Below are 23,296 nucleotides of genomic sequence, written 5' to 3'. Positions count from 1 at the left end.
CAGAGAACGGGGGCACCACACTGCAGCCCCATCTTACCAGTAGGACATGTTGTTGAAATGCTCCGTGAACTGGGTCAAGTTGGGGCTCTTCTCCTCGTTCTGCTCTTTTGCCCAAAGCAAAACCTCAGGAATCTGAAAAAGGAAGTAGACGGGATGGGAGAGGAGCCCTCTGGCTTCCCCACGATGGGCGGTCTCTCCTGTTTAGGGACCAGCAGTAGCGCCGCGCCTGGCCCGGCGCCGTACCTCTATTTTATAAAAGAGCTCGGCGTCCAGCAGAGTCAGCTGCTCGGCTATCTCGTGGCTGTGGAAGTCATGCAGCGTCCCCGGCCTAGAAGGCAGAGGCGCGAGATGAGTGGTTGGGATGGGACAGTAGGAGCCGGGGGCACCCCTGTGGCCTCAGGGCCAGGGCCAGAGGGAGCAGACCCCAAGCCTTGCCTCAGAGTTGACTGGCGGTGGGACGGGGCCACCCTGCACTCGGGCCAGGCACCAGGGGTCCAGTGGGAGCAGAGATGGCGCCTCAGGGCTGAAGGCCGAAACGATGACAAGAAGTGACACATCGACAAACGTGTGGCTGGGGCATGGGACATGCTACAGCCCGGAGATACACACAGGTTCTCCGGAATGTTCGGGGCGGTGGGGGAAAGGGGCGGCAGCTGCCAGGTTAGTGCTGGGGAGACCAGAGCTAACCTCAGCCTGAAATGCATTCGCCTGTCCCCTGTCCCTGTAGGGCCCCCCCACTTTGTCCTGGCTCCTAGCTTACTGGTAAAAAGGGGACCGGTCACACATGACTCTGGGAAGAGGCTAACCTCAGGGCAGGGTCCCCGAGCCAGGACGGGGGCCGTGGGACTGGGCTGGCTGCTAGCGGGTGCAGCTGCCGGCGGAGGGAGCGAGCTGCAGACGCCACGCTGGACACTCACCTGGCGGCCACCCCCCTGGCGGCCAGGGGCTGGTCGGAGTTGGCACACCTGAGCAGCTTCTTCTGGTCCACCTTGTCCAGGATGTTCTTCCGGAGCACGCGGGCCAGGCTGAGCTCCCCGCCGCACACCAAGCGGAAGACCAGTTCCATCAGCAGCTTCAAGATCTCTTCCGTCAGCTCCACTAGGCTGGGGGGCCAAGGCCGCAGGGTGAGGAGCAGGGACCCAGTACAGGGAGGGGCTGCTGCTGCTGCTGCTGCTGCTGCTGCTGGGCCCAGATCCACCTCGCAAACCCCAAGGGTCACGTGGCAGCGACCAGCAGCACGGGGGACGGTCCCACGGGTGACACACAGCGGCCGTGCCCAGCACCAGGCCCAAGTTAAGTGCCTGGGCTACAGAAACATTCGTGTGTGAATCCCGCCCCAGAGGAAGCTCCCGGTCCCACCCCAGTGACAGTCCCTGAGCAGTCCTAGCCCCTCAGCCCAGCCGCCTGTAGGACGCTCCTGACCTCCTCTGCACGGCACTTTCTGAGCACGGTGGGGGGTGGGGCGCGAGGCTATGCAGTTACGGACCAAGGCCGCCCTGAGGGCACGCCCCCCCCCCCCCCCCCCCCCCCCCCCCCCCCCCGCTTCCTCCCCATGGTTCTCCAGACTGAGGAAAGGGGCCGCCAGATGTGTACTTGTTCAGTGAATGGTGCTGGCGAGTGCCAAGTCGGGGTGGGGGGGCATGGAGGGGGCCGAGGAGGGCAGACAGGTGGTGGCTGAGGGAACAGCTGCCACAGGTCAGGCCTATATGTGTGTGTGGCGGGCCTGGGTGGGAGGGTCATTCTCCCCAGGGGTCTCGTTAAAGTGGGCAGGAACTTCTCTCTTATGGAGAAGCTGGTGGAATGGATGGCCCCTTCTCTGCAGGGAAGCCTGGGGCCCTGGTGGAGGAGTGGGGGAACCCAGGGATGCCCAAGGGCTCCGCACCTGCCTCCCTGGCACCTCACGGGCAGACACTCACCAGAGTTCATCCACCACCCGCACCAGCACGAAGAACGTGTTCTTGCTGACGCGCTTCTTGAACGTGTCCGCGAAGGGAGAGAACTTCTCGTACGTGGAGTGCGGGTTAAAGAGAGGCATTCTCACATAGGCAGGGGTGGGGTGGTGGGAGGGGAGGGCTGCCTGCTCCCAGGAGCCCTGTGGGTGAGGCATGCTCGCCTGGGAGCCGCTCCCCTGCTTCCTGAGGCCCCACCCCTCTGTCGGTCCCCACGGAACCTTCCCTCGGGACCCCCTGAACCGCCGCAGGCCACCTCGCTGGGACTCAGCTGGAAAAAGGTGGTCAAAATCCACGTGCCCTAAAGCCCCCCGGTCTCCAGGGAAGGGGCACGGCCCAGAGGGGCGTCCTCCGCACTTGCCTGGGTTCCCTCCCTACCCGTCTCTCCAGAGCCAGAGGCCCCTCCCCCCGAGGCCCTCCTGACCACCCCTCACCAGAGGGGTGAGGACACACCAAGGACTGTCCCCAGAGCCCGGAGCAAGGGCACACCAGCCGGCTGGGGACAGGATCTGAGGCTGCTCATCGACGCCTGAAGCAGCTGAGCAGGGCAAGTGCTGGGAGCCCGAGCTTGGGGGTATCTCGGTGGCCACTCTCCACCAACCAGCTGCACGGGCCATCTGCCTTCTCCGGGCCTATTTCTGTGGTCACAGGACAGGCAGTGATACAACGGCACCGTCCGCAACACGGCAGTAACACAGCAAGCGGGGTCAGAGCGGAGCGCCTGCCCGGCGCGGGCCGAGAGAGCACCTGCCCGGCACTAGAAAGTTCTCAAGTGTGTTACTGCCACTTGCTGAGCCATGCCTGTGAGCAAGTGAATGCAGACTGTCCACGTCTGTCTTGGGGGACCAGGTGCGCTAGTGCAGGGGAGCGGGGACAGTGAACGGAGGGACAGAGGTCTGCAGGAGACAGGAGGCTGGGTCGGGGTCAGCCTCAGGGCATACAGGAAAAGATGGGCAGACCGCTGGGACAAGTCAGGACTTCCTGCCCTAAGGCTGGTCCAGCAGATGGCAGTCGTGGGCTGTGACATGGAGAGGTGGCCAAGGAGCGGGGAACCCGGAGCTGGCCGGCCTTTCAGAAGAGCAGGTTTGAGAGAAAGGCCATGACAGCGGGTCCCGGACCACGGGCCCTCCTCAACTGCCACTGCACAGGGCGACCCTTGAAGGGGTAAGCCCTTTAGGGCAGACGCGGCTGAGGGGCGGGAGCCAATTCTGCCTGGACGTGGCGTTTCTGTCCACTGCTGGGTCTGCCACCAGGCAGAGCGGCCATGCCTACTCCTGAGGTCGCACACGTGATGCCTGTCACCTCCACGCCCTGGGGCGCAGCTCAGAAGCTGCAGGTGTCACTGACCTGGGTCTTTTTGGGGGGCGTGGGCGCTCCTGCCCTCCAGGGAGTGCCAATTCCAAACCCCTTTCAGGACTCCATGGTGAGCATGACTGCAGTCAGGCGGCACGCCCACAACCCCCGGATGCCAGCCCAGCCCCTGGGCGAGGACGGAGGCTCGGAGAGCAGGCCCGGCCCGAGGCCCCGGGAAAGGATATCGGTACTGCAGCTTCTTGATGAGTGCCTCCGGGGTGATGAAGGTCCTGTAGGTGGTCAGGAAGGCCTCGCAGTACAGCACCAAATCTGCAGGGGAACGGCTGAGGAGTGATGCCAGCAGCGGCAGGGACGGGGACGGCAGTGTGCCTGCCGCACGTATCGGCCGCCCCGACGACACACTGAGGGCTGCTTGGCCGTCCTCAGGCCCGGCCGCATCCCGGGCAGAGAGAAAATAACCCCAACTCAGCAGCGGCACTTTGGAGCTAAGTCACAGGTGACACTGTGGGGGGCGGCGTCCAGGAGCAAAGATTCATGTACCGAGAGACCAAGGACAAGGCTGAAGGGGCACAGCCTGGCGCGCTGTGGGAACACACAGGGACAGGGAAGGCCAACTGGGAGAAGCCTGGCCCGGCAGTCGGGCGGGACCCGGACCCGCAGCTGCCAGCCCTCACTCCCCTGCCCTGCGGAGGGGCTGGCTCTGGCTGGGGATTCCCAACCTTTCCAGAATTACACCAGGCCCTGTTCTGCTTGTGGTGACGCAGTCTCTGACACAGAAGACAAACTGGAATGTTATAAATGCAGGACACTCCCCGTCACAAACGGTCTGGCCAGGCTCTGAACCTCAGTTAGCTCTGGGCCCGAGCTAAGGTCGGGGTCCTGACTGGGCCCCAAAATGTGTGCTCTCACGGCGAGGTCGAGCATGACAAACACACCTAGTTTAAACGCAAGGTCATCTCTGGACATAGACCCCCTTCTCTACCTTCTCTCATTCGGCCCCCAGCCCACCAGGTGGAAGAATCTAGAGGACCAGCAGAGGGGTGGGGCTGGCTGGTGTGAGGATGGCTCACAGGCTGGAAACGCACAGGGTGGCCCAACGGCTCCGCGCTCCAGCCCCTCCTCCCTGGACCCCTCCCCTCACCGGCTCACCGCTACCCTGGGCTTTGTTCAAAGAGGCGGGGGCAAGGAAACCAACGTCTGCTTCCGAAGCCTCTGCCCCCCCCAATCCATCCCATGGACCAAGGTCTTTGTTTCCCCGCAGCTTCCGGGTCTCCTTGAATGAGATCCAGGGGAGGATCCAGGGGAGGCCCCCGGCGGCAGCAGCGCCTCCTTCCCTGGGGACAGCCCGAAGGCTGGGAGGCTCCAGCCTGGCCTGCCCTGCCCTCGGGGCTCCCTCTGGCCCGGGCTGCAGCTGGCCACGCCTGTGGGGCATCAGTGTGCCTGTGAGGGAGCACTGCGCCACGCCTGCCTGGGAGCACAGCCCACCACTCCAAGCCGAGGATGGGAGCCAGCTCCCACTCCAGCCCTTTTGGAGGAAAATGAGAACTGCTGCTCTTGGCCCAGCGGAGGGCGGCCAGCCGCAGCCAAGCGGAGCAAGCGCAGCACGGTGAGCCCTGCTCCCCGAGTGCCGGCCTCTGCCGTGCTGGCCCGGGGGGCTCCGTGCACCTCCCTGTCCCCGCGCCACCACTGAGCTCTTCAAGCAGCCGGGGGAGCTGAGGCCGGGCAGGGGAAGGCGGGGGGAGGGCTGTGCCTGGATTTGAACTCGGTCTCCAGGACCAGGCTCTGCCCTAGTCTAAAGAAACTGGGGATGAAGAAAGCTCAAAAGGCAACACTGTGGCTATGGTCAATTTGTTGGAGTCCTTTCTTCTTTTTCTCTGTTTTTCAAATTCTCTGCAACATGAACATTTCTGTACTATTTTCATAACTTAGAAATTCCCAGAATCATTCTGTGTAACATTATTTTGGGAAACCTACTATAAAAACAGAGACACAGCCATTTACACTACTAGGATGGGTGGTGTAAGGTTTCCTTCCCACGACTGACTTCAATCCTGCTGTCACGTCACCTTTTCACTAATTTTCAAAGATGTCAACAGAAAACCAGATGCCTGGCCCTGTCCTGACTGAGGCCAAGGTCGTGGTGCCTTCCTCACCGCCCTCCTCCTCCTCTCCCTGCCGGGACTCGGGCATGACAGCTCTGGGGCCAGCACGGCGTCCATCCAACACCGGGTGCCCGGCTTCTCCGGCCTTGCCAGTGGGGTCAGGACACTGACCAGGGTGGCCGCGAGTGGAGGGTCGGAACCCCCGCCTGTGACGGTGCCGCCACCACTCTGGGCCCGAGGCTCCCAGAACACGTGCCAGGAACCCCACGAGAGAAGCCTGCCCAGTGGTCTGGAATAACGTGGGGGGGTCAAACATCAGGAAAAGCAGAAAAAGCTACCCACGTGTTGCCAGGATGTTAACGTGGTTGAACGTGTGGTTATTCAAGGGACTGAGGGGGGAGCGCCCACTGGGTGCCGAGCTCTGCACTCGAAGGTCCCCCTCCGCCGACCCTGGGGACCCTTGGGGTCATCGCTACTCCTCACCAGTGAAGGACACACCCCGACAGGGCTGGGAAGCAGGGGGCCCAGGCCCGCCCCCCAGGGCGGGCTGTCCTCACGGTGACCCGAGGGCCGTGACACAAAGGCCGGCGCACCTTTCCTGTCGGTCTCAGTGGCGTGCACCAGCAGGATGTCTCCGGACCCGCCGCGGACGTCCGGCCCGTCGTCACCCTGAAATGACAAGGGCAGCGCAGGGCGTGCAGAACTCGGCCTCTGAGGGAGGGACGAGACGGCCAAGTCCCCGCACCGTGGAGACTCCAGGGCCCCCTTCCCTCCGCCCTCTGCCGCCCGGGAGCAGTGTGCCCACGTGGTCCGCCCAGCTCTCCACGCTCGCCGGGCAGGACAGACCGCAGCCCCTCTGGGAGCCACCCGGACACCAGGGCTCACTGCTCCGGGTCACCGTGGGGTGGGGGGATGATGGTACTATTGGGTCTCTTCCTCCTCACCAACCCCGGGGTCCCAGAAGTGGGGAGGGCAGCGCTCTCGCTGGGAAGGGCGGGACCCCACGGGGAGGCAGGCCAGGCTGCAGGGCCCTTGGGGCTCCTGTGGGTTCGCTCCTTCCCGCAACCGGAGCCAGCCGCCCTGCGCTACCATTTCCCCAGGTGGGAGGAGTCAAGTCCCTCCACAGGGAGCCCTCGCAGGCGCCTGAAAGCGTCACAAAGATGCTCTCTTATGCCTGATGTTGCTTGTAGGACACCGGCTGCATCTACCAATTAAGGGACAAGCCTTTCATGTGGGTAGAGGCATTAGCCCATTACTTGCCTGGAGCCAAAGAGAGCTGGCAGCAGGCGAGCCTGAGAGCCGGCACCCCTGCCCCGACCCTGAGGACACGCACTCCGGCAGCCCCCGTGGGCCCCCGGCCTGACGGCTCAGGCGCGCTTTCAGGCCTAGACCCGAGTCCTGAGAGCGCAGCGTGTTTCCAGCTAAGGGGGGGCAGACACGCCCCCGACTCGATTTTTCTGAATTTTCTGGGAAGGGTCACAAAACACCACTTCTGCAGAGCAGCCACCTGCCCCAGGGTCCCCACCAGCCTTGCCTTCCCTGTTACACTCTGCAGCCCAGCCCGCTGCAGTATACCCACTGCATGTCTGTGCTTCTGTGTGGGCCCATGGAGCTGGAGCCCAGAAAAGTCCCCTCCCCAGGGCTGGGTCACGGCTACTCGACAAAACTGTCCCTGGGCTTCCAGAACCGCCGTCCTGACAAGGCACAGGACGGAGGCAGCTGCAGTGGCCAGGCCTGGGACCTCTCAACCCGCCCGCGTCTCCCACAGACACCAGCGCGGGTTATTCCGGCCAGTAATACCGTGTGGGCAGCTGATGCCGATGAGGGCTCTCCACGCTCACGCTCTGTGCTGCACACCCTCCGTGGATTTCACCCTTACCATCCCCTCCGGACTCCTGTCTTCTGGGATTGACAGAGGTCACATGGCCTGCCCAAGATTACTCTCTATAAGTGCCACAGAGGCGACACTGCACTTTCTCTAGGAGTCCATCCATTTGCCCAGGCCCGGGGTCAGGACAAAGGCTGTGTACAGGGCCTCCCAAGTGTGGGGTGTCGGTGCCTCACTTGGGTCATTCTCCTCAGAGCCCTCTCATTCCTCCGTGGACCAGACGCACACGTAAGGCCTGTCCTCACCTCCTGCTTGAGAGTCAGCCTTGCCATAATTTCATTATGGTCGATGAGGGACAGCTCGTCAACTTCCTCCTCCGACTGGGCCAACTCCGAAGCATCTGGTGACCTCGGGGCCCTGGAGGGAGAAGTGGTTTGTGTTGCAAGCGTCCAACAGGCCCCGGCGTCCAGGGCCCCAGGGGCGTGAGGCGGTGCGGCCAGGGCGTGAGGACTAGGAGTCAGGACCTCCCCTGAACAGCCCTCCTGGGACTGCGTCTCCAACATGGAAGCCCACCCCTCCCCACGCCCGGCACAGGGGCCCAGTGGGGGACGTCCAGCACCACTACTCATGAGCTCTGTGACCTTGGGACATTTCCTGCTCTCTGCTCCATCTGTAAATGGATACGATTAAGAAGGTGATCAAGAAGGTTCCCCTGGGCCGTTTAAATACTGGATGGGGTCAGTCACTCTTTGTCAAGGCCACCATCTACACAGTCGGTATTCAAGGACAGAAACTGCAAAAAGGTGAGCAGCTTGGGAGAGAAAGTTCACAGGGCTGTTGATGCCATTCCTCAAGTTTTTTCCCAGGGCCACCCTTCCGTGGGACTGAGGAGAGCGCAAGCCGGGCAGACTGGCTCTTGTCCTTGGGGCGCTGGGCTTGGCGGGAGAGGAAGACGTTAGGGCGAGCAGGATGCAGCCCAGGCTACACGGCAGCAGGCCCTGCGGCAGGGCACAGGCTGAGGCCAGAAGCTCTGAGCAGGAGTTTGCTGGTGAAGGGGGAGCAGGCGAGAACCGCCGGCAGAGGAGGGGTGTGGGAGCACGAGGGGGCATTCCAGGAGCAGACAGACGCCGGGTCTGTGGGCACCACGCTTCCCCCAGCACCCTCCCCATTCCTGTTTTATTCTGACGATTTCCACCATGGATCCTGTGAGGCACAGGCTGGCCTTGTGGTTGATCACAGGCCACATTTTTAACCCTAAGTATCGGGGACATAAAAATTTGTGCCTTCAGTACGATGTGGAGGGCCCAGAGCAAAATGACCCACAGCGTGGGAAGAACCATCTGCTTCATGTCCCTTCAGGGTCCATTCTGCAGTCTGGCCTTTGTGGATGGAGGAGAACGTTTCTGGAATTGCTTCTAAGTGGTCAACGTGCCCGTCCTTCTGTTCTGACATGGCCCATCGGCGACTCTGAAACATGGAGCCCTGGGGTTCAGGGCAGCCGGAGGCCGAGCCCACAAGTCCTTGCTGCTTGGCATGGACACTGTCAGCTACTAGGTGTTACACTAGAAAGCCCATCATCCCTTGCGTTGTACACAGGGAGCTCTTAGCTGAGGCAGATGGACCAGGCAGACCCTGTCCGCGTGGACGGCACTGAAGAGTGGCCCAGAGCAGGCGGGGCGGGCAGCCCTCTTCAGCGGGCCTCTGTCGAATGCTTCCTAATTTTTCCCCTGTGTCTTGCTATTTTAGTACCTCTTCAACCATTTAAGCCTAGGCCTGCAAGCGGGTATTGCTTAGTTCGGTGTCCACGACCTCAGGGCTAGCTGAATCTTGGCTGTGGACGGAGGAAAGCCTTGACCCTGAGGAACATTTCACGGAGAAGGCAGCATCCCCACGCAGTGACCGATGGCAGAGCCAGAGTGGGTCTGCAGGTCCCACCCGTGTGGAAGCCAACTATGAGACTCTAAACCTGGTCAGGTCAGACTTGGGCAAATGCTGAAAAACGTTACAAAAGGTTAATGACACATGGGGCGCTTGGGTGGCTCAGTCGGTTAAGTGACCGACTTTGGCTCAGGTCATCAGATCTCATGGTTTGTGGGTTTGAGCCCCGTATCGCTCTCGCAGCCTGGAGCCTGCTTCGGATTCTGTGTCTCCATCTCTCTCTGCCCCTCTCACCCTCATGCTCATTTAAAAAAATAAATAAAGGCACACAACTAAATGCAACGAGTCCCAACTGATTTGGTTCCAAAAAAATAAGCTAGACAGGTGGTTCTGGGGACAACTGGGGAGGTGGAAGGTGGCTAACATATCGGATGATATGAGGCGATTTATGTGCACTTTTCTTAGGTCTTGCTGACAATGGGACTGTAATTGGGGAGGCTTTTAAAATATTTCGGGAGGCACCGGGAAGTATTTAGAGCCTGAGCGTCACATCTGTAACTTAGTTTCAAACGGCTTAACAACAGAATGTACACACATTTAGACACTCACAATATGAAGTTTGGCAAGCGGGTGTCTTTTACACTCCCTTTTTGCACTTGAGCTTGGAAGAGGCCAAGGAACGTTGGCCTGGGATCTGAGAAAGAAAATTCTGAAATGCTGCCATGGGTGTTTTGCAAAGTGGACAGTACGTGAGCACATCATCAGGGAACCATGGCAGACCGACTGCCCGAATGGAGCCTGTAAGGGGGGGATCATCACGGATTTTTCTGGTTTCCTTGCACGTTGCTGCACTTGCCACGTTTTCCGCCCCGCGCGTGTGTAACTCTGAGAGGGAAAGGACGCAAACATAAAGCCCCGGAGGCCTGTGTGCCGGCGGGTGCGGGCAGCTCTCCCGGAGCGGCTGCCTGCTCCCAGGGCCCCTGCTCACCCCGTCACGTCCTACCTTTCACCATCTCTGCTCTCCTTCCCAGGTGCGCCGCTGCCCGACGAGGGGTCTCGGGGGTGTCCGTCTTTCGTAGCTGGTGATTCCTGAAAAGAGAAGTCAGCACGGGGGTTGTGACGGGTGCCCCGCGCTGGGAGCACCTGCTTCCCGGCGCTCCTGCCTGCAAGCAGCTTCTGAGCCGAGTTCCTCCGGAGCAATGCGAGATGCGAACAAGGGAGCCGTGAACGTGGTCACTCACGGGAGAAGTGCAAGGCCCTCCTAACACCAGCATCTTGCCTTTGGGGACAGTGAAAGGGGCCCCTACTTATGACCTCTGTCAGCTGCCATCCCACACACCTTCTGGAAGGAAGGACCTGCGGTGGCCGCTGCTCGGCCGAGCTCAGTCAGGCGCTGTGCCGGGGGCTCCCTGCGCCCGCTCTCACTGACCCCTCCCGGACCCCATCCAGCCGCCGCCGCCGCCACCGCGCCTCCTCACACACACAGATGCAGGTGGGAGGCTCTGTCCAAGACCATACAAGCTAGATGGCTGCAGCCTGGACTCAACCCCAGCACCGTCTGCCTCCAAAACCCAAGACCTTGACCACCGTGCCTGCCAGGGTGCCGCAAAGCCCCGCTGACTTCCTAGTTCAGTGTCAGGACCGCCACGCACAGCCGCCTCCCAGCTCTGGCTCCAAGGGCTCTGGCCACTTGATGGCACGAGACCCAGCCTTCCCCCTCTAGCAGCCCGGGCCCACCCCGCTCAGTGACAACACGGCTGTGTGGCGTCCCTGCTCTGCCACCGTGGCCACCACAGAAACGAGGGTGGTGCGAACACATGACAGGCCTCGTGGGGAGTGCTTCGAGGTGACACTGGCACTGGACGTGGCCGGGGCGGAGGGACTCCGCTGTGTGGAGGCTAAACTGGACAGTGCGGGCGTCACAGATGGGGACGGGCGAGGAGGGAAGGCCGGGGGAAAACCAGCTTCCACAGATGGCTCGGAGCCCACGTGTTCTGTGACCTGCCGATACTGGAGGTGGGGTTCGCCTGGTGTGCACGGGGAAGACCCCGTGGGGGTGCCCTTGGCGGCGGGCGGGGGGCTGGCTTAGCAGGGGCGACCACACTTCTCATGGGCTGGGCCCGGTGAGCTGGTCACCAGGGAGGACTCAAGTCCTCATGGCACCTCCCCTCAAGGGGCTCATCCTGCTTTTCAAGCTTTCGATCCCGCTCACGTCTTGCTGCAGCCAAACTTGGAAAGCTGGCTGCTCAGCGGAACGGCTGTCGCAAGCAGGGGCCGAAGTCAGCCACGGCGGGCAGTGCACTCCGCTCCCCGGGACGGGGCTCCCTGCCAGACCCCCCCGGCTTCCGGCTTCCTGGGAAGCAGTTCCTGGGAGGTCAGGGAGCATGCAGCAGGAGGAGGAGGGGGCGAAGGCCTGGAAGGCTGGGTGGTGTGGGAGAGAAGAGTCCCTTCCTCTGGCGAGGGGATGGAAGATGGGCCTTGAGACCAGGAGACGGGACAGAGAGAAATCTCAGAGAGTGACCGACACGTGGCCAGGCCAACACTTCACCGCCGGCCTGGAGAGCACCACCTGCACCCTGAGCGCAAAGAGAGGGCCTCCATGGGGAGGCGCGGCCTCTCCCCACCGAGCCAGGGTGGCTCTGGGCAAGGCCGTGGGGCCCAGCCAGGCAGAAGCAGGGCCCGACCCTGCCACGACGGGAGAGGTGGCCCCGAGGCTACTTCCTCCTGGAGAGAGCGGCAGCTCCTCGCGGCTCTGGCCACAGGCGTTCACACTGCCGTGTTCACCCTCCCCAGCCTCCTCGCTGGCGCTGTCACTCTGGGGAGACAGGCTGGGAGGAAGTGCTCATGTGACAGGCCCCAGGCAGCCACCACAGCTGAGAGAGACAGCAGCCTGCTGGGTCGGCCTTGACCAGGGCCCCTTCAGGGGGAGCTTCTCCCAGGCCAGACAGCCGCTTTCGCCACCTCTTGCCTCCATGACACAGGGGACGTAAGTTTCCCGCTGGCTCTTCTCCAGAGAGGTTAAGGGCCGGTCAACCTGCCCCAGGAGGAAGGGGGCCCCCTCCGCCCTCACGCCGCTGGAGTGGGGACTGCCGGGGACCGTGGGGTCCCAGAGGGAGAGAGGCAACGCACTGGCACGGGCCAGCTCGCTGCGCGCTCGGCCTGCTTGCCCTCACTGGGCCCCGCCGGGCTGCCCCCCAGCCCCCCGGCCCCCAGAGCCAGCCCCCCGGCCCCAGGCGGGGCGCTGGGTGAGCTCGGCAGCACCAGCCCTCGGTCTGCACTCCTTCCACCGGGGTTTGCATCTTCCCCGAAAAACGCGCAAGCAAACAGCAAGAGAGGCGCGCTTTCTGTTTCGCGCTTATGACTGCCTCTAAATGGTCACTCATCTGTTTCTGGAAACTCGAACTCCCCATCTCGTGGGAACTCTGTGCATTTCTGTTCTGGAAACAGGCAGGCCCCCGTTTCACCCTGAGACCTTCCACCGACCGCGCTCTAGCCGTGCGGCCACAGGGCGCAGGCCAGGCCGTCACCGAGGGGAGGTGGTGGCAGACTCACGAACGGCAACCCCGCTTCGCTCAAAACGTGCAGCCCCGCGCAGAGGGGTGTGCGCGCGGAGTTCTCACCGAAGGCGTCGGGGGCGCGTCAGTGAGAGAGGTTTCGGGAGGAAGGCAGACAGTGTCCCCACGAGAGCTGCTGTCCCGAGAAGACGAGAGGGGCCCGTCCGCGGTGCTGGCAGGCAGGCCGGCCGCGGCGCGCACCGCCAGGTCAGAGCTCTGGGACTGGTGGGCGGGCGGGAAGTGTGGAGAGGAAGAGGAGGTAGACGGGAGGAAAGGCTGAACGGAAGCTTGGCTGTGAGGCACGAAATCCTGGGAGTAGGACCTAAACACAGATTTATACTAGAGAATCAGAGCGGCAGACAGACAGGGGGATGGGCAGGCGGGAGGAAGAAGACAGACAAAAGAAAAAGTCGTTAGAATCAGGTCAGCTGGGCTGGGGGGGGGGGGGCTGTTGACAGTGATCTAATGAGGACGCCGGTCAGGCAGAGCCAACCCCCGCATGCCTTGGGCCCGAGGGCCCCAACCCGGGCGCACCCTCCCTGCGCAGGGCCCGAGGGCCGGCCAGCACCCCCCGCGGGGGCTGAGCAGAGGGACGCGGGTGCCCCGAAGACCAGCAAGCCCCATGTGCTGTGCAGCCGGTCCCGCTTCGCCGTCAAAGACGTCAACCCACAAACCCAATCCAGGCCTCTGTCCTTCAGGAACCCGGTGGCCAAAATCAGCATGTGCGCTTTTGGATATTGTAACCCACTTCAAATCCTTTTGGAAGGGAAATCTTAAAAATGATTGGAAGGAGGGGCGCCTGGGGGGCTCAGTCGGTTAAGTGTCCGACTTTAGCTCAAGTCATGATCTCGTGGTTTGTGAGATGGAACCCTGCGTCGGGCTCTGTGCTGATGGCTCAGAGCCTGAAGCCTGCTTCTGATTCTGTCTCCCTCTCTCCGCCCCTCCCCTGTTCACACTCTGCCTCTCAAAAATAAATAAATGTTAAAATTAAAAAAAAATATGGTTGGAAGAACTGTGCAATCAAAATGCTGCAAATTTCTATGAGCTCATTTCCCTTCCTGCCCAGTCTTTTCTTTTTCCTTTTTTTTTTTTTTTTAACCAATGGAGGGATTTTGCAATGTCTCTGATACCACCCAAGAGCCGCCAGACTACACTCTCCCAAACTCTCATGGAGAGAGAAGTCTGAGGCCAGGCTGAGGGCTGACAGAGTGCCCGCAGCCTCCGAGAGCCACGAGCACTGCTCAGGCCGGGGCTCTGCTGTGGGGGGAGGGACAGGGGAGCTCTGGGACCAGGGGCCGCCTGGCTGAGAACCGGAGGCGTCGCCACGTCCCACAGAGGGGCTCACAAGCTGATGCTGTCACAGGGAAGTGGCAGACGGGCATGCGGAAGGGTCTGTATCCCAAGCGCTGGCCAGGCTCGCCTGCCCGCCAGAGATGCCGGAGTTTGCCAAGAGCCGAACCACACACACGTGCACACCGATCCCTCAAATGTTCTCTGCGTTTCGCCACTGGATTTTCAGGACGCACGGACGAGGAAGAGGAGGAAGAAACACAACTCTAAACAGGACGTTAAGCTGCTCACATCCTTTGGAGGTTTTGCAAAGCTACACTTTATGGTGGACCAAGAGCTGCCTCCACGTGCTTTCCCCCCACCCCTGCTGCTGGCCGCCCCCACCCCCTTCTTGGCCCGATTAGTCTAACGCGCCCTCTCACTCTGCGGGTTTACAGAGGGCTCAGGACACCTGCCCCAGGGGCCTACTCGCTCGCACACATGTGTATCCCCACCTAACTCCCAAACTCAAGACCAACCCCATACGTGGTCGCGTGAATTCGTGGCAAGGGGCGTCCACATTCTGGGGGGGCAGGCACTGAGGCTCAGACTCCTGGGAGGCTCCGTTCCCACAAGCTGGGTGAGGGGGTGCCCCGCTCAGGGGCTCTCACTCTGGGGGCTGAGGAGCCTGAACACCCACGGCGCCCGCACCAGCCACGTGACACGTTTCACTGATCTTTCCCAGCAACCACACCCAGACTCACTCTGGATCTCACTGGGGATGATGGCAGGGGGGTCAGGTGTTCGGTTTTGGGGACTCTCCATTCACCCCTGGTGAACGTCCCCCCATAGTGAGGCTCACTCACTGGCGGGGGAGAGGCCAAGGAGGAGACCATGTTTGGAACGCACTGGCTGACGGACGGTACCACCTCGTCCAGGGAGGCCACCCTGAGAGAAGCCCACACGGTCCTTTCGGGCAGCGGCTTTGGTCTCACGCAGGAGCCCGGTTCAGCTCTGCTGCCTGGGCGTCCCCAAGGGTAGGGGCTGCCATGACACCTGCCGACGATCCCTCTCCCTTGCATTAGGAGGGGGGGACCTCTGGGAGGCACTTAGGAGCTCCCCTCCTAAATGTGATTAGGGCCAGGAAAGAGGATCCAGAGAGATGCCGTGCCCTCCACCATGTGGGGACACAACTGGAGGTCCGTGCCCGGAGGGGAGGGGGGCACTGAGCATGGGGGCAGCCTGACCCTGCACTGCAGCCTCCAGAACCGTGCTGTGTACAAACACCCAGTCCGCGGAGCTGTGTGACAGCAGCCTGAACACACCAGGACAAAGGCCAGCTCTTCCGGGAGCCCGGGCATTGTCCCCACGGGCCACCCCCGAAGTGTCAGGTCGGTCGGCACTTGGGCAGGTCCTGCAGTGATGGAGCACCTGACTGACACTCATAAGCGGTTTCTGCACGATCACAAGACGCATCAGGTCTGATGGCACCTTCCTGACCAGCTCTGACAGGGCCGTCCGTGGGAGGGGTGGGGGCGGGAGCCTCTTCTGGGCTATGTGGCCATACTGGCCATCGCCTCAGGGAGAGTGCTGAGGGCACACTCAGGTCCCACAGACTAGCTCTCTCTTGCCCCCTCCTTGTGACGTTGGGGAAATAACCTATTCTTGAGCCTCAGTTTCCTTCTCTTTAAAATGGGCGATGCAAATACCTAGCACCATATGCTAATTATGTTTGAATAAAAAACAGGCAAAGGCAAAGGTCTCTGGGGGTTACTGAGGTGACCTCTGGGGGTCCTGAGTGCAGTCAGTACAGCTCGGAGAGCTCTCCTCACTCATCCTCCGAAATACCAGGGAACCACAGCTGATGTATTCAGTGGGTACTGATTCTAACGTTATCCAAGTGCCTACAACACCGGCAGGGAGCTGGACGAGCTGCCCCCAGGGGAGGGGGCCTCGAAGCCCCAAGGATGTGTGTGCAGGCGGGGCAGTCTCGGGGGAGAAAGCCAGGGGGCTGCTGCTCCAGGACAAAGGCTCCTGGGCTGCCCTGCCCTGCCCTCCCCTCCGGCTGCAGCCCCCCCCCGCCCCCCTCTTCCCCCCCCAGCCTGGGAGCCGTGCTGGCATCCCAGCTATGCAGCCCTGCTGGGACCAGGGCCAGGCTTGACTACCTTCCAGTGGGGAAGCCCACTCAGTGCCCCTCCAGCAACTGTGGAGCGAGGGCTCCTGGGGGCCCATCCTCACCCCATTTCCCGCAAGCCCAGCCTCCACGGATCCCCCACACAGGTATCCCCAGGCCCTGTGAGAGCACTTTTTTCATACGGGCAGGGAGAAAGCAGGCTGGCCGCCAAGCAGAAATGCCACTTCGTCCCTGCCTGGTGCGTGGCTTTGCCTCTGGCAGAAAGCTGCTGCTTTCTCTCCGCAGCAGCAATTTTTATTTATAGCCAGAGTAAGGCTGTTTGGGCTGAGATTTTACGCCATGAGGGGGGCTGCCTGTCTGGAGACTGCAGATTTCTGCAGAAGATCGCCCATCCTGCAAAAGGAAGCAGGTGGGAGGGGCTGCCTGGTCCCCAACATCAGCCTCAGTCACAGCACGTGTCAAAGTGTCACCAAAACCTGTCTGGTGATGACGTTGCCTGCGGTCAGTGAGGTGCTGAGGGTTTTGCACGAATCCTCTCATTTGATCCACACGAAGGGCTGTACGGTCCTTGTCACAAAGATGAAGAGACGGGCTGAGAGTGCAGGCCACGCCCCTCACGGGACACAGCTCGGCTCCTGAGAGACGTGGGGGGGGTGCCTCACCCTCAGTGAGGGTTCTGGGCACGTGACAGGCCCCAACCAGGTAACCCCACAGCTCTGTGGGCTACAGCCTCTTAACTCGCTGGGAGCGCTCCTTGGCTACGTGTTTTGCGATCACCAGCACAGAAAAGGCCGTGAGCCGAGGCTTGATGTATAAGCCGGGGATGTGGGGGCAACATGTGCCCTCACGAGAGACGCGGGAACCGGCCACCCCCTCTTCTGAAAACATGCGCTCGAAAGAACCACCAGGAGTGTTCGGGTGGGGGAAACGATGGAGGCTGGCGGCCGGACATGTTCACGCGCCACTCACACGCCAAGAGGCAAAGCCGCCCAGAGCTGGCCAGGCATCCGTTTTCAATGACACTTTATCTCCAGCAGAGTCTTGGCGAGAACGAGGTCTCGGGGAGGAGCCCTGTGCTGCGTCGGCAAGAAGGCAGGAAACGAGAACGTCAACAGACCAGTTCTGAGGCCTCGCTGTAACCGGCATTCCCTGCAACTCCTCTGATCATGAGGAAGAAGGGAGGCGCCAGCGGCTGGGGGCCACGGGCCGGGGGGTTTCGACGGCTCTGCGCGTCCGCGGGGACCGGGCTCCAGGCTTTGAAGAACTCTCAACTACACGCAGGGAGACGCAATTGCCCGACTGAATGGAGCCGCTGCCGTCAAGTGTCTGGGAGGCACCGAAGTTGCCAACGGCTGGTCGTCACTGCACACGCTTGGCTCCGGCTAGGTTTATGACTTCAGTGTTTTTGGACGCTGCTTACCCAACACAGATAAGCTATTAGACAGCTGGTTTTCAGGCTGAAACTCTTCTCCATCATTTGTGAGAAAACACTGTCCAGGGCCGCTGCTGATCTAGTGTTGGTTCTGGCCTCCTTCCCGTACAGACAGGCACTGGGAACCCCGCAGCTCCGCGCCGGTCCCGGGCTCACACTTCCCTCACACCAGACTGCGCGTCAACACAACCAACGTGACACGGGGCTAAGTTATTCCTCTTGGACGGAAGCTCGGCTCTTAGCCACTGGCACAGCACCCTCCAGCGTCTCTGGGGGAGGGGTCTCCTGCAGAGAAGCGCGGCTGACTTGGCTCCTAAGGGATGGAAGGTCCCCAGGAAGGACCCTTGATCACATTCCTTGTCACTACCTGTGGCAAACAGGGAGACCGCTGGAGGTGTCTCCTCTCTGCTTCCTGTTCCCCATCAACTACTTATTTACCAAAGCCTTTTCTGGGTCTACCTTGCACCCAGAAGCGACTTCCTTCTTTGATGCCTTTGTGTTAACTGATAAGAATGACATTTTACGTTAACGTCAAAGATAGTTTTCCCAAAGCCAGGCGGCAGATTCAGAGGCCGCCACCGCCGCCTGCACTGCGTGGCACGGAGAGGCACTTGGGCGTGAGTGCTGGGGCCGTGTGTATCGGATCAAAGACAGGGAACATCAGCAGCACTGTGGACCCCAAAAATATCTTCTCGAACGAATGTCTTGGTGGAATCTATTTTTAAAAACCATTTGAGGGGCGCCTGGGGGGCTCAGTCAGTTAAGCGGCCGGCTTCGGCTCAGGTCATGATCTCACGGTTTGTGGGTTCGAGCCCTGCGTCAGGCTCTGTGCTGACAGCTCAAAGCCTGGAGCCTGCTTCAGATTCTGTGTCTTCCTCTCTCTCTGACCCTCCCCTGTTTGCGTTGTCTTTCTCTGTCTCTCAAATATAAATAAAAAACATTAAAAAAAATTAAAAACCATTTGAAAATTCTAGTATTCTAGAATGATCTAGAATATGAAAATCAAGTATGTTATAACAAAGAATGCAAAGAAAAAAACCTGAAAAATGTCTTGCCTAGGAGAATTTTAGGAAGAAGGATGGGTGAGTTAGAAATGTACTGCATTTCTTGTCACGTGACATTTTTGCAATCTGAATCACAAGATCTTCCTTGAAAACCATTGGTTTCAAGGTCAGTGGTTTCTTGGCTAATCCCATTACTGCAAAAAATGCCCAATATGTTTTAGGAAGCTCTGTATATCCATTAAACGTCGACCTTGAGAGCATCCACACTTCACGGAAGGATTTCATGCAGATTCAAAGCTTATTTTAATTCTGGTCTAGAAATCTGACTGGACTATTTTTACCGGGTTTGGATTAACAGCACGTCAGGGCTCTAAGCTACACTTTTCCTTGGAGCTCTGTTTACAGCCTGTAGCTACACCGTGACACGGGTCAGAACACGAAGGAGCAACACTCACTCCTCTGGATGTCCAGCCGCGTGCGGGCCTGTCTCTTCACGCAGCCTTCCCGGGTCTCCATTAGCTACTGGCGATCGAGCGGCAGTAACGGCAGCTGACAGCGGGGATGTGGAGTCTAGCTTCGGCCCTCACTGGCGACTGAGCAGACGAGACGGGCCCGCTTCCCCTATCTCTCGAGTGGAGCGGGCGCCCCCGCCCAGGGCAGTGAGGAAGGCTCCCGCACGAGCGGGCGGAAATGGGAAGGCCTGGCGAGGGTCGTGTGCGCGGACAGCACCCCTAGGGCTCAGGTCACCGCAGGACCTTCACAAGGACCCATGGGGTCCTCCTGGCCCTCAGCCAGCTGGGCCGTCACGGATGAGGTCAGGAGCACACCTGCAGCAAAGGCATCACTAATGCTTGGGTCTGAAGCTGGCCAAGAGCAATGACCATCCAAAATTCCGTGAGCGGTGACAAAGCCGCAGTAGGAAGTCTTCAAGGCAAGGAGCAGAAATGGCTGAGTCACAGTGGCTGCTTCTGGAAGTCTCCAAGGCCAGGGATCCCCAAGTTCTGGTCTCGGGCCCGACAGACAGCCAGGGCCTTCTGGGTTAGCAGGAAGGAAAATGAGGAAGAAATGGGGTTTTCGGCCACAGCGTGGGACGGTGCGTCTGATGCATGCACGCGAAGGGGCTGCTGTGGGGGCCGGCGCCCGGCTTCCTAACGAAACGCAGGGGAGCGGGAATGCGGACGCGGTGGCAGGGGGGTGGGACCGCGTGCCCTCCCGGCCAATCCGCCGTCACGGAGCACCTGCCGCTTGCTGGCTCTGTACTGACGCTGCAAGCGCGCAAGCCCCGTCCTTGCCCTCAGAGGACTCATGGCCTTAAGAAAAACGAATTTGAACCTTACAAAAGAAACAATTTCCCAACACGGGAATAAGTATCACTATAATGCCTCCCTTTTTATTAAACCCTGGCTGTACACCTTTTACTACATTTCTCTCTTCACATGCGCTTTGCCTTTAATCTGCACGACAATTCGGGTCTCCCACCACTGAAGCGGAAAGGGTGGGCTACTGATCTGGGCACGCTCCGGTCCACCCGGGGAGTATGGAACAACAAGGTGGGGAAGGTGACGGCCCGTCAGGAAGGGTGGGGCAGACGACAGAAGTAAGGGCGGGCAGGAAAGCCGGGGAGTCGGTGCCTGGAGAAGGCGGAGGGGGCGCAGGGCACGGGCGGGGACAGGTGGGCGCAAGTAGCTGGCGGGGCCCCGGAGGCTGTGCAGTGATGAGGGGACACTGCAGTCTGACCACGGAGAAGGGGGCCCGGTGGCAGGAAGGCCAGGGTGGGAAGGCCACAGCAGCTGTGCCGGGGTGGGGTGCAGGGGAGTGGGGACAGGGAAATGGGCCACAGGGCTGGAGGCGGGGAGCTCGGGGCCCAGGCTAGGAGGTGCAGCAGGGCTTGGTAAGCATGCCAGCGGGGTGCCTGTGTGTGGCAGAGGAGGAGAGACAGCCCCTCGCTTCCTGCTTGGGCATCTCGGTAGGAACGTTTTGGGAGATAACAAGGATGGGAACAGAGGGGCTCAGCTGGGCCCACACCTGCTAGGCACGTGGGGTCTACTCCCTAGTCCCAGGGAGACGAGTCTGAGTCTGGGAGGGACCCGCACTTGAACCTTGAGGATCCGCCTCAGCAGTGTGGCTCTCAAGGATGGGGCAGAGTACAAGCCTACAATTTCCAGGGTGTGAAACCCCCAGAGACTGCCGAGCCTCCGTGACCGAGAAGGACCATGCGGCACAGGCCTGGCTCCCCCTGAGCTGGCGGAACAGCCCCAGCCAGGACAGGCGGAGCTCGGAGAAGCGCTCCCCGGCCCTGGGCCGCCAGCGCCGTCCACAGACACGCCCCCGCTCTCATCTCGCAAAGTGAGCGAGGTCTAAGCAGGTCAGGAAACCACAGAGGTAAGATGGCATCGAGCAGCAGCAGGGCTCAGAGGCCAGGGAGACTGGGGCTGGTCTTTCCCCTGCGTGCAGAGGACACACGCTGGGCCGAGCCCAGCAGGCCTGACCTCCTGGCCATCCTCCCCCCCGCCCCATTCCACAGTCTGTCCCCTGCACTTCCCCTTCCTGTCTGGTCACCAGGCTGCTCTTCCGGCCCACGGTCCCCGTGGTAGTTGCTGGACTGCTGTTCAAGGCAGAAGAGGCGAGTGACTTCAGGGGCCTCCACGTGTCTCAGGGAGCGGGCCCTCCCTCGCAGTCTCCCCGAGAGGGGAAGGCGAGGCAGAGAAACACAATCTACGAAGCAGGCTCTCTAGTGAAAGCACGTGTGCCGATGTACAAAAACCCAGGTCCAGCACCTCAGGGGATCACTCTGCCCAGAACAGGACACCAACTGCTCTGCAGACCCTCCCCCGCCCTTTTTAACTGAGGTCCTCGAGATGATACACACTGGTCTTTCGTACCCTAAAAATGTGGTTTTAAATAACTGACAGTTATCATGGATCTCTCTCAAGTTCTTCTCAGAACCTGGGTCTCCCAGTGGTTCTGCCTAATCAGAATCATTCTGGAAGCCACGATGGTAACGAAGCATTTCCCAGCACCTGAGCAGATCTTTTAGTGGCAGTCAAAGATGCGCAGCGTGGAGCTAACAAAGAAGGGATGTGCCAGACAACAGTCTGGGGGACTGGTGACTCTCCCAACATCAGTATTTCAGCCCCTGCAGGGCACTGGCAACCCTGATGTTACTGAGAGATTCTCAGCACCCTGGTCAAAGGTCAAGTGCCTACAGACCCCATCCAACTTTTAAGATCCTTTTTAGAGTCCCAAGACCAGGGCTCAGAAGCAAAGCTGAGCAAGCCAGAGAAGGGATCTGGGAATTCAGCGCAGAGCGGGGAGGGCTGCGGCAGGAAGGGCAGGAACTGGAGTGGAGGCGGAAGGCGGGCGGCCAGCATGGTGGCGCTGCGGTGAGGACACAGCAGGCGGCCCAGGAGTGGGGGTACCAGTAACTGAGAGTCTGGGGACAGAAAGGGAGGACCCCACTATCAGGTTAGAGAGCTGTCTGTAGGAAGGTGCATCACTGCAACGCCTTCTACTGCCCCCACAGGCTAGGAACATTGCCAAGGTCCAGCGGAATCCTGTCAGGAATGGGGACCCAGCCTCCCTGCACCTGGCTCTCCACAGCTTTCCTGCCTCTCACTCACTCGTCATGCCCCTGAACACCTTCCTCTAACACCCCAGAGAGAGCATGCCTGTCTGGCCAGACGGTCAAGTTCCCTAGGATGCAGCATGGTCTGGGCAGGACGGGGAGTTTGTGGACTGTGAGCAAACGCCTCTGCGGGACGGGAGCCGAGCAGACGCAGTGGCAGATGCCAGCAGGAGCGTGAGCACCCCTGGCCTGACCCCCAAGGGCCGTGCTCAGGGCGGAGCCTCTGGGGAAGCGGTCCGTCTCAGTTAGGCTGCTCACCGGCCTTCAGCCAGCGCCCCACGACCCCACGCCCTGAGTGCTCACACTCGTGGTGACCTTCCAGCACGCACGGGGGCCTCCGGGGGCCCACCCTCCAGCTAGGATGGAACAGCCTTTGTGTGGAACACCTCGGATTCGTTTTCCCTGACCTTTACCCCTTATCTCCCTGAAATCCTAACTGTCCTTCAGGCAGTGGCCCAAGTGCCACCTGTCCCGGGAGGCTCTGCCTGCCCTTGTCCTGGTTCCACGGCCCCCAGTTCCCACCACAGCCTGGGACTCTACTGGGCTCACGCACACCCTGCCCCAGCACGAGTCTCTTCCAGGCTTGTTTATTCTGCCACCTGGACGACGAGCGCTCGTTGAGGGGGACGGGGCTGTCCAGGACACTCCGGGCCCTTCTTGCTGCACAGCCGGCGTGAGAATCCTGCGCTGCTGCTCAAATAACTGGAAAAGCGAACGAGGTGGTTTCTCAGCAACCCCTTCAATTAAGCTTGGCCAGTGCAGCCTTCTGGATCCAATTCTAGTCTTCCGGTAGGAGTAACGGGTCGCCGACAGGGAGAGGGGACTTCAGATTTGACAAGTGCCTATCCCTAAATGGCGACCCTTCAGAACTCCACGGCGGACCGATGACACAGGCCCAGGAGCGACAGAATGAGAAGCGCTGGGCATAACGGGCCACTCTGAGAGCCACCCGAAGCCCCGCGCCTGCGGCTCACCTCGGAGCACGAGCAGGAGGTACACATGGAAGAGGCCAGCCTTGCCACACGCCACCGCTCTGGGGCTTCAGCACATCGGACGTCAAACGTTCCAAACCTTTAGGCCATTACCTGCAGCTTTGGAGGCGGGGGCCTGGGGGGTACTTTCCTTTTATGAGAGCAAGCCCCTGCGGAGTCGGTCCGGAGAACGTGGTCTTTCTGAGGCGGGGGGCCCGCAGCCTCCCCCACACCCC

General features: G+C 60.8%; 1 protein-coding gene across 3 annotated transcripts in view; it reads right to left on the bottom strand.

Annotated features, from left to right (window-relative positions):
- Positions 1-23,296, bottom strand: part of RAPGEF1 (Rap guanine nucleotide exchange factor 1) — a 107,756-nt gene that overhangs the window by 5,156 nt on the left and 79,304 nt on the right. For 2 of the 3 annotated variants that reach the window (XM_029920919.1, XM_029920918.1), the window contains 9 exons: positions 12,692-12,964; positions 10,075-10,160; positions 7,499-7,610; positions 5,959-6,034; positions 3,488-3,572; positions 1,917-2,009; positions 918-1,103; positions 244-328; positions 38-132 (listed from right to left, as the gene is read on the bottom strand). In XM_029920919.1, the coding sequence (XP_029776779.1) occupies positions 38-132; positions 244-328; positions 918-1,103; positions 1,917-2,009; positions 3,488-3,572; positions 5,959-6,034; positions 7,499-7,610; positions 10,075-10,160; positions 12,692-12,964 (1,091 nt within the window). The remainder of the gene's footprint in view (positions 1-37; positions 133-243; positions 329-917; positions 1,104-1,916; positions 2,010-3,487; positions 3,573-5,958; positions 6,035-7,498; positions 7,611-10,074; positions 10,161-12,691; positions 12,965-23,296) is intronic. The other variant, XM_029920920.1, reaches the window with a different exon arrangement.

Source organism: Suricata suricatta, chromosome 13, assembly GCF_006229205.1.
Source record: "Suricata suricatta isolate VVHF042 chromosome 13, meerkat_22Aug2017_6uvM2_HiC, whole genome shotgun sequence".
Classification (NCBI taxonomy): domain Eukaryota; kingdom Metazoa; phylum Chordata; class Mammalia; order Carnivora; family Herpestidae; genus Suricata; species Suricata suricatta.
This window is presented reverse-complemented; position numbering and strand designations above follow the sequence as displayed.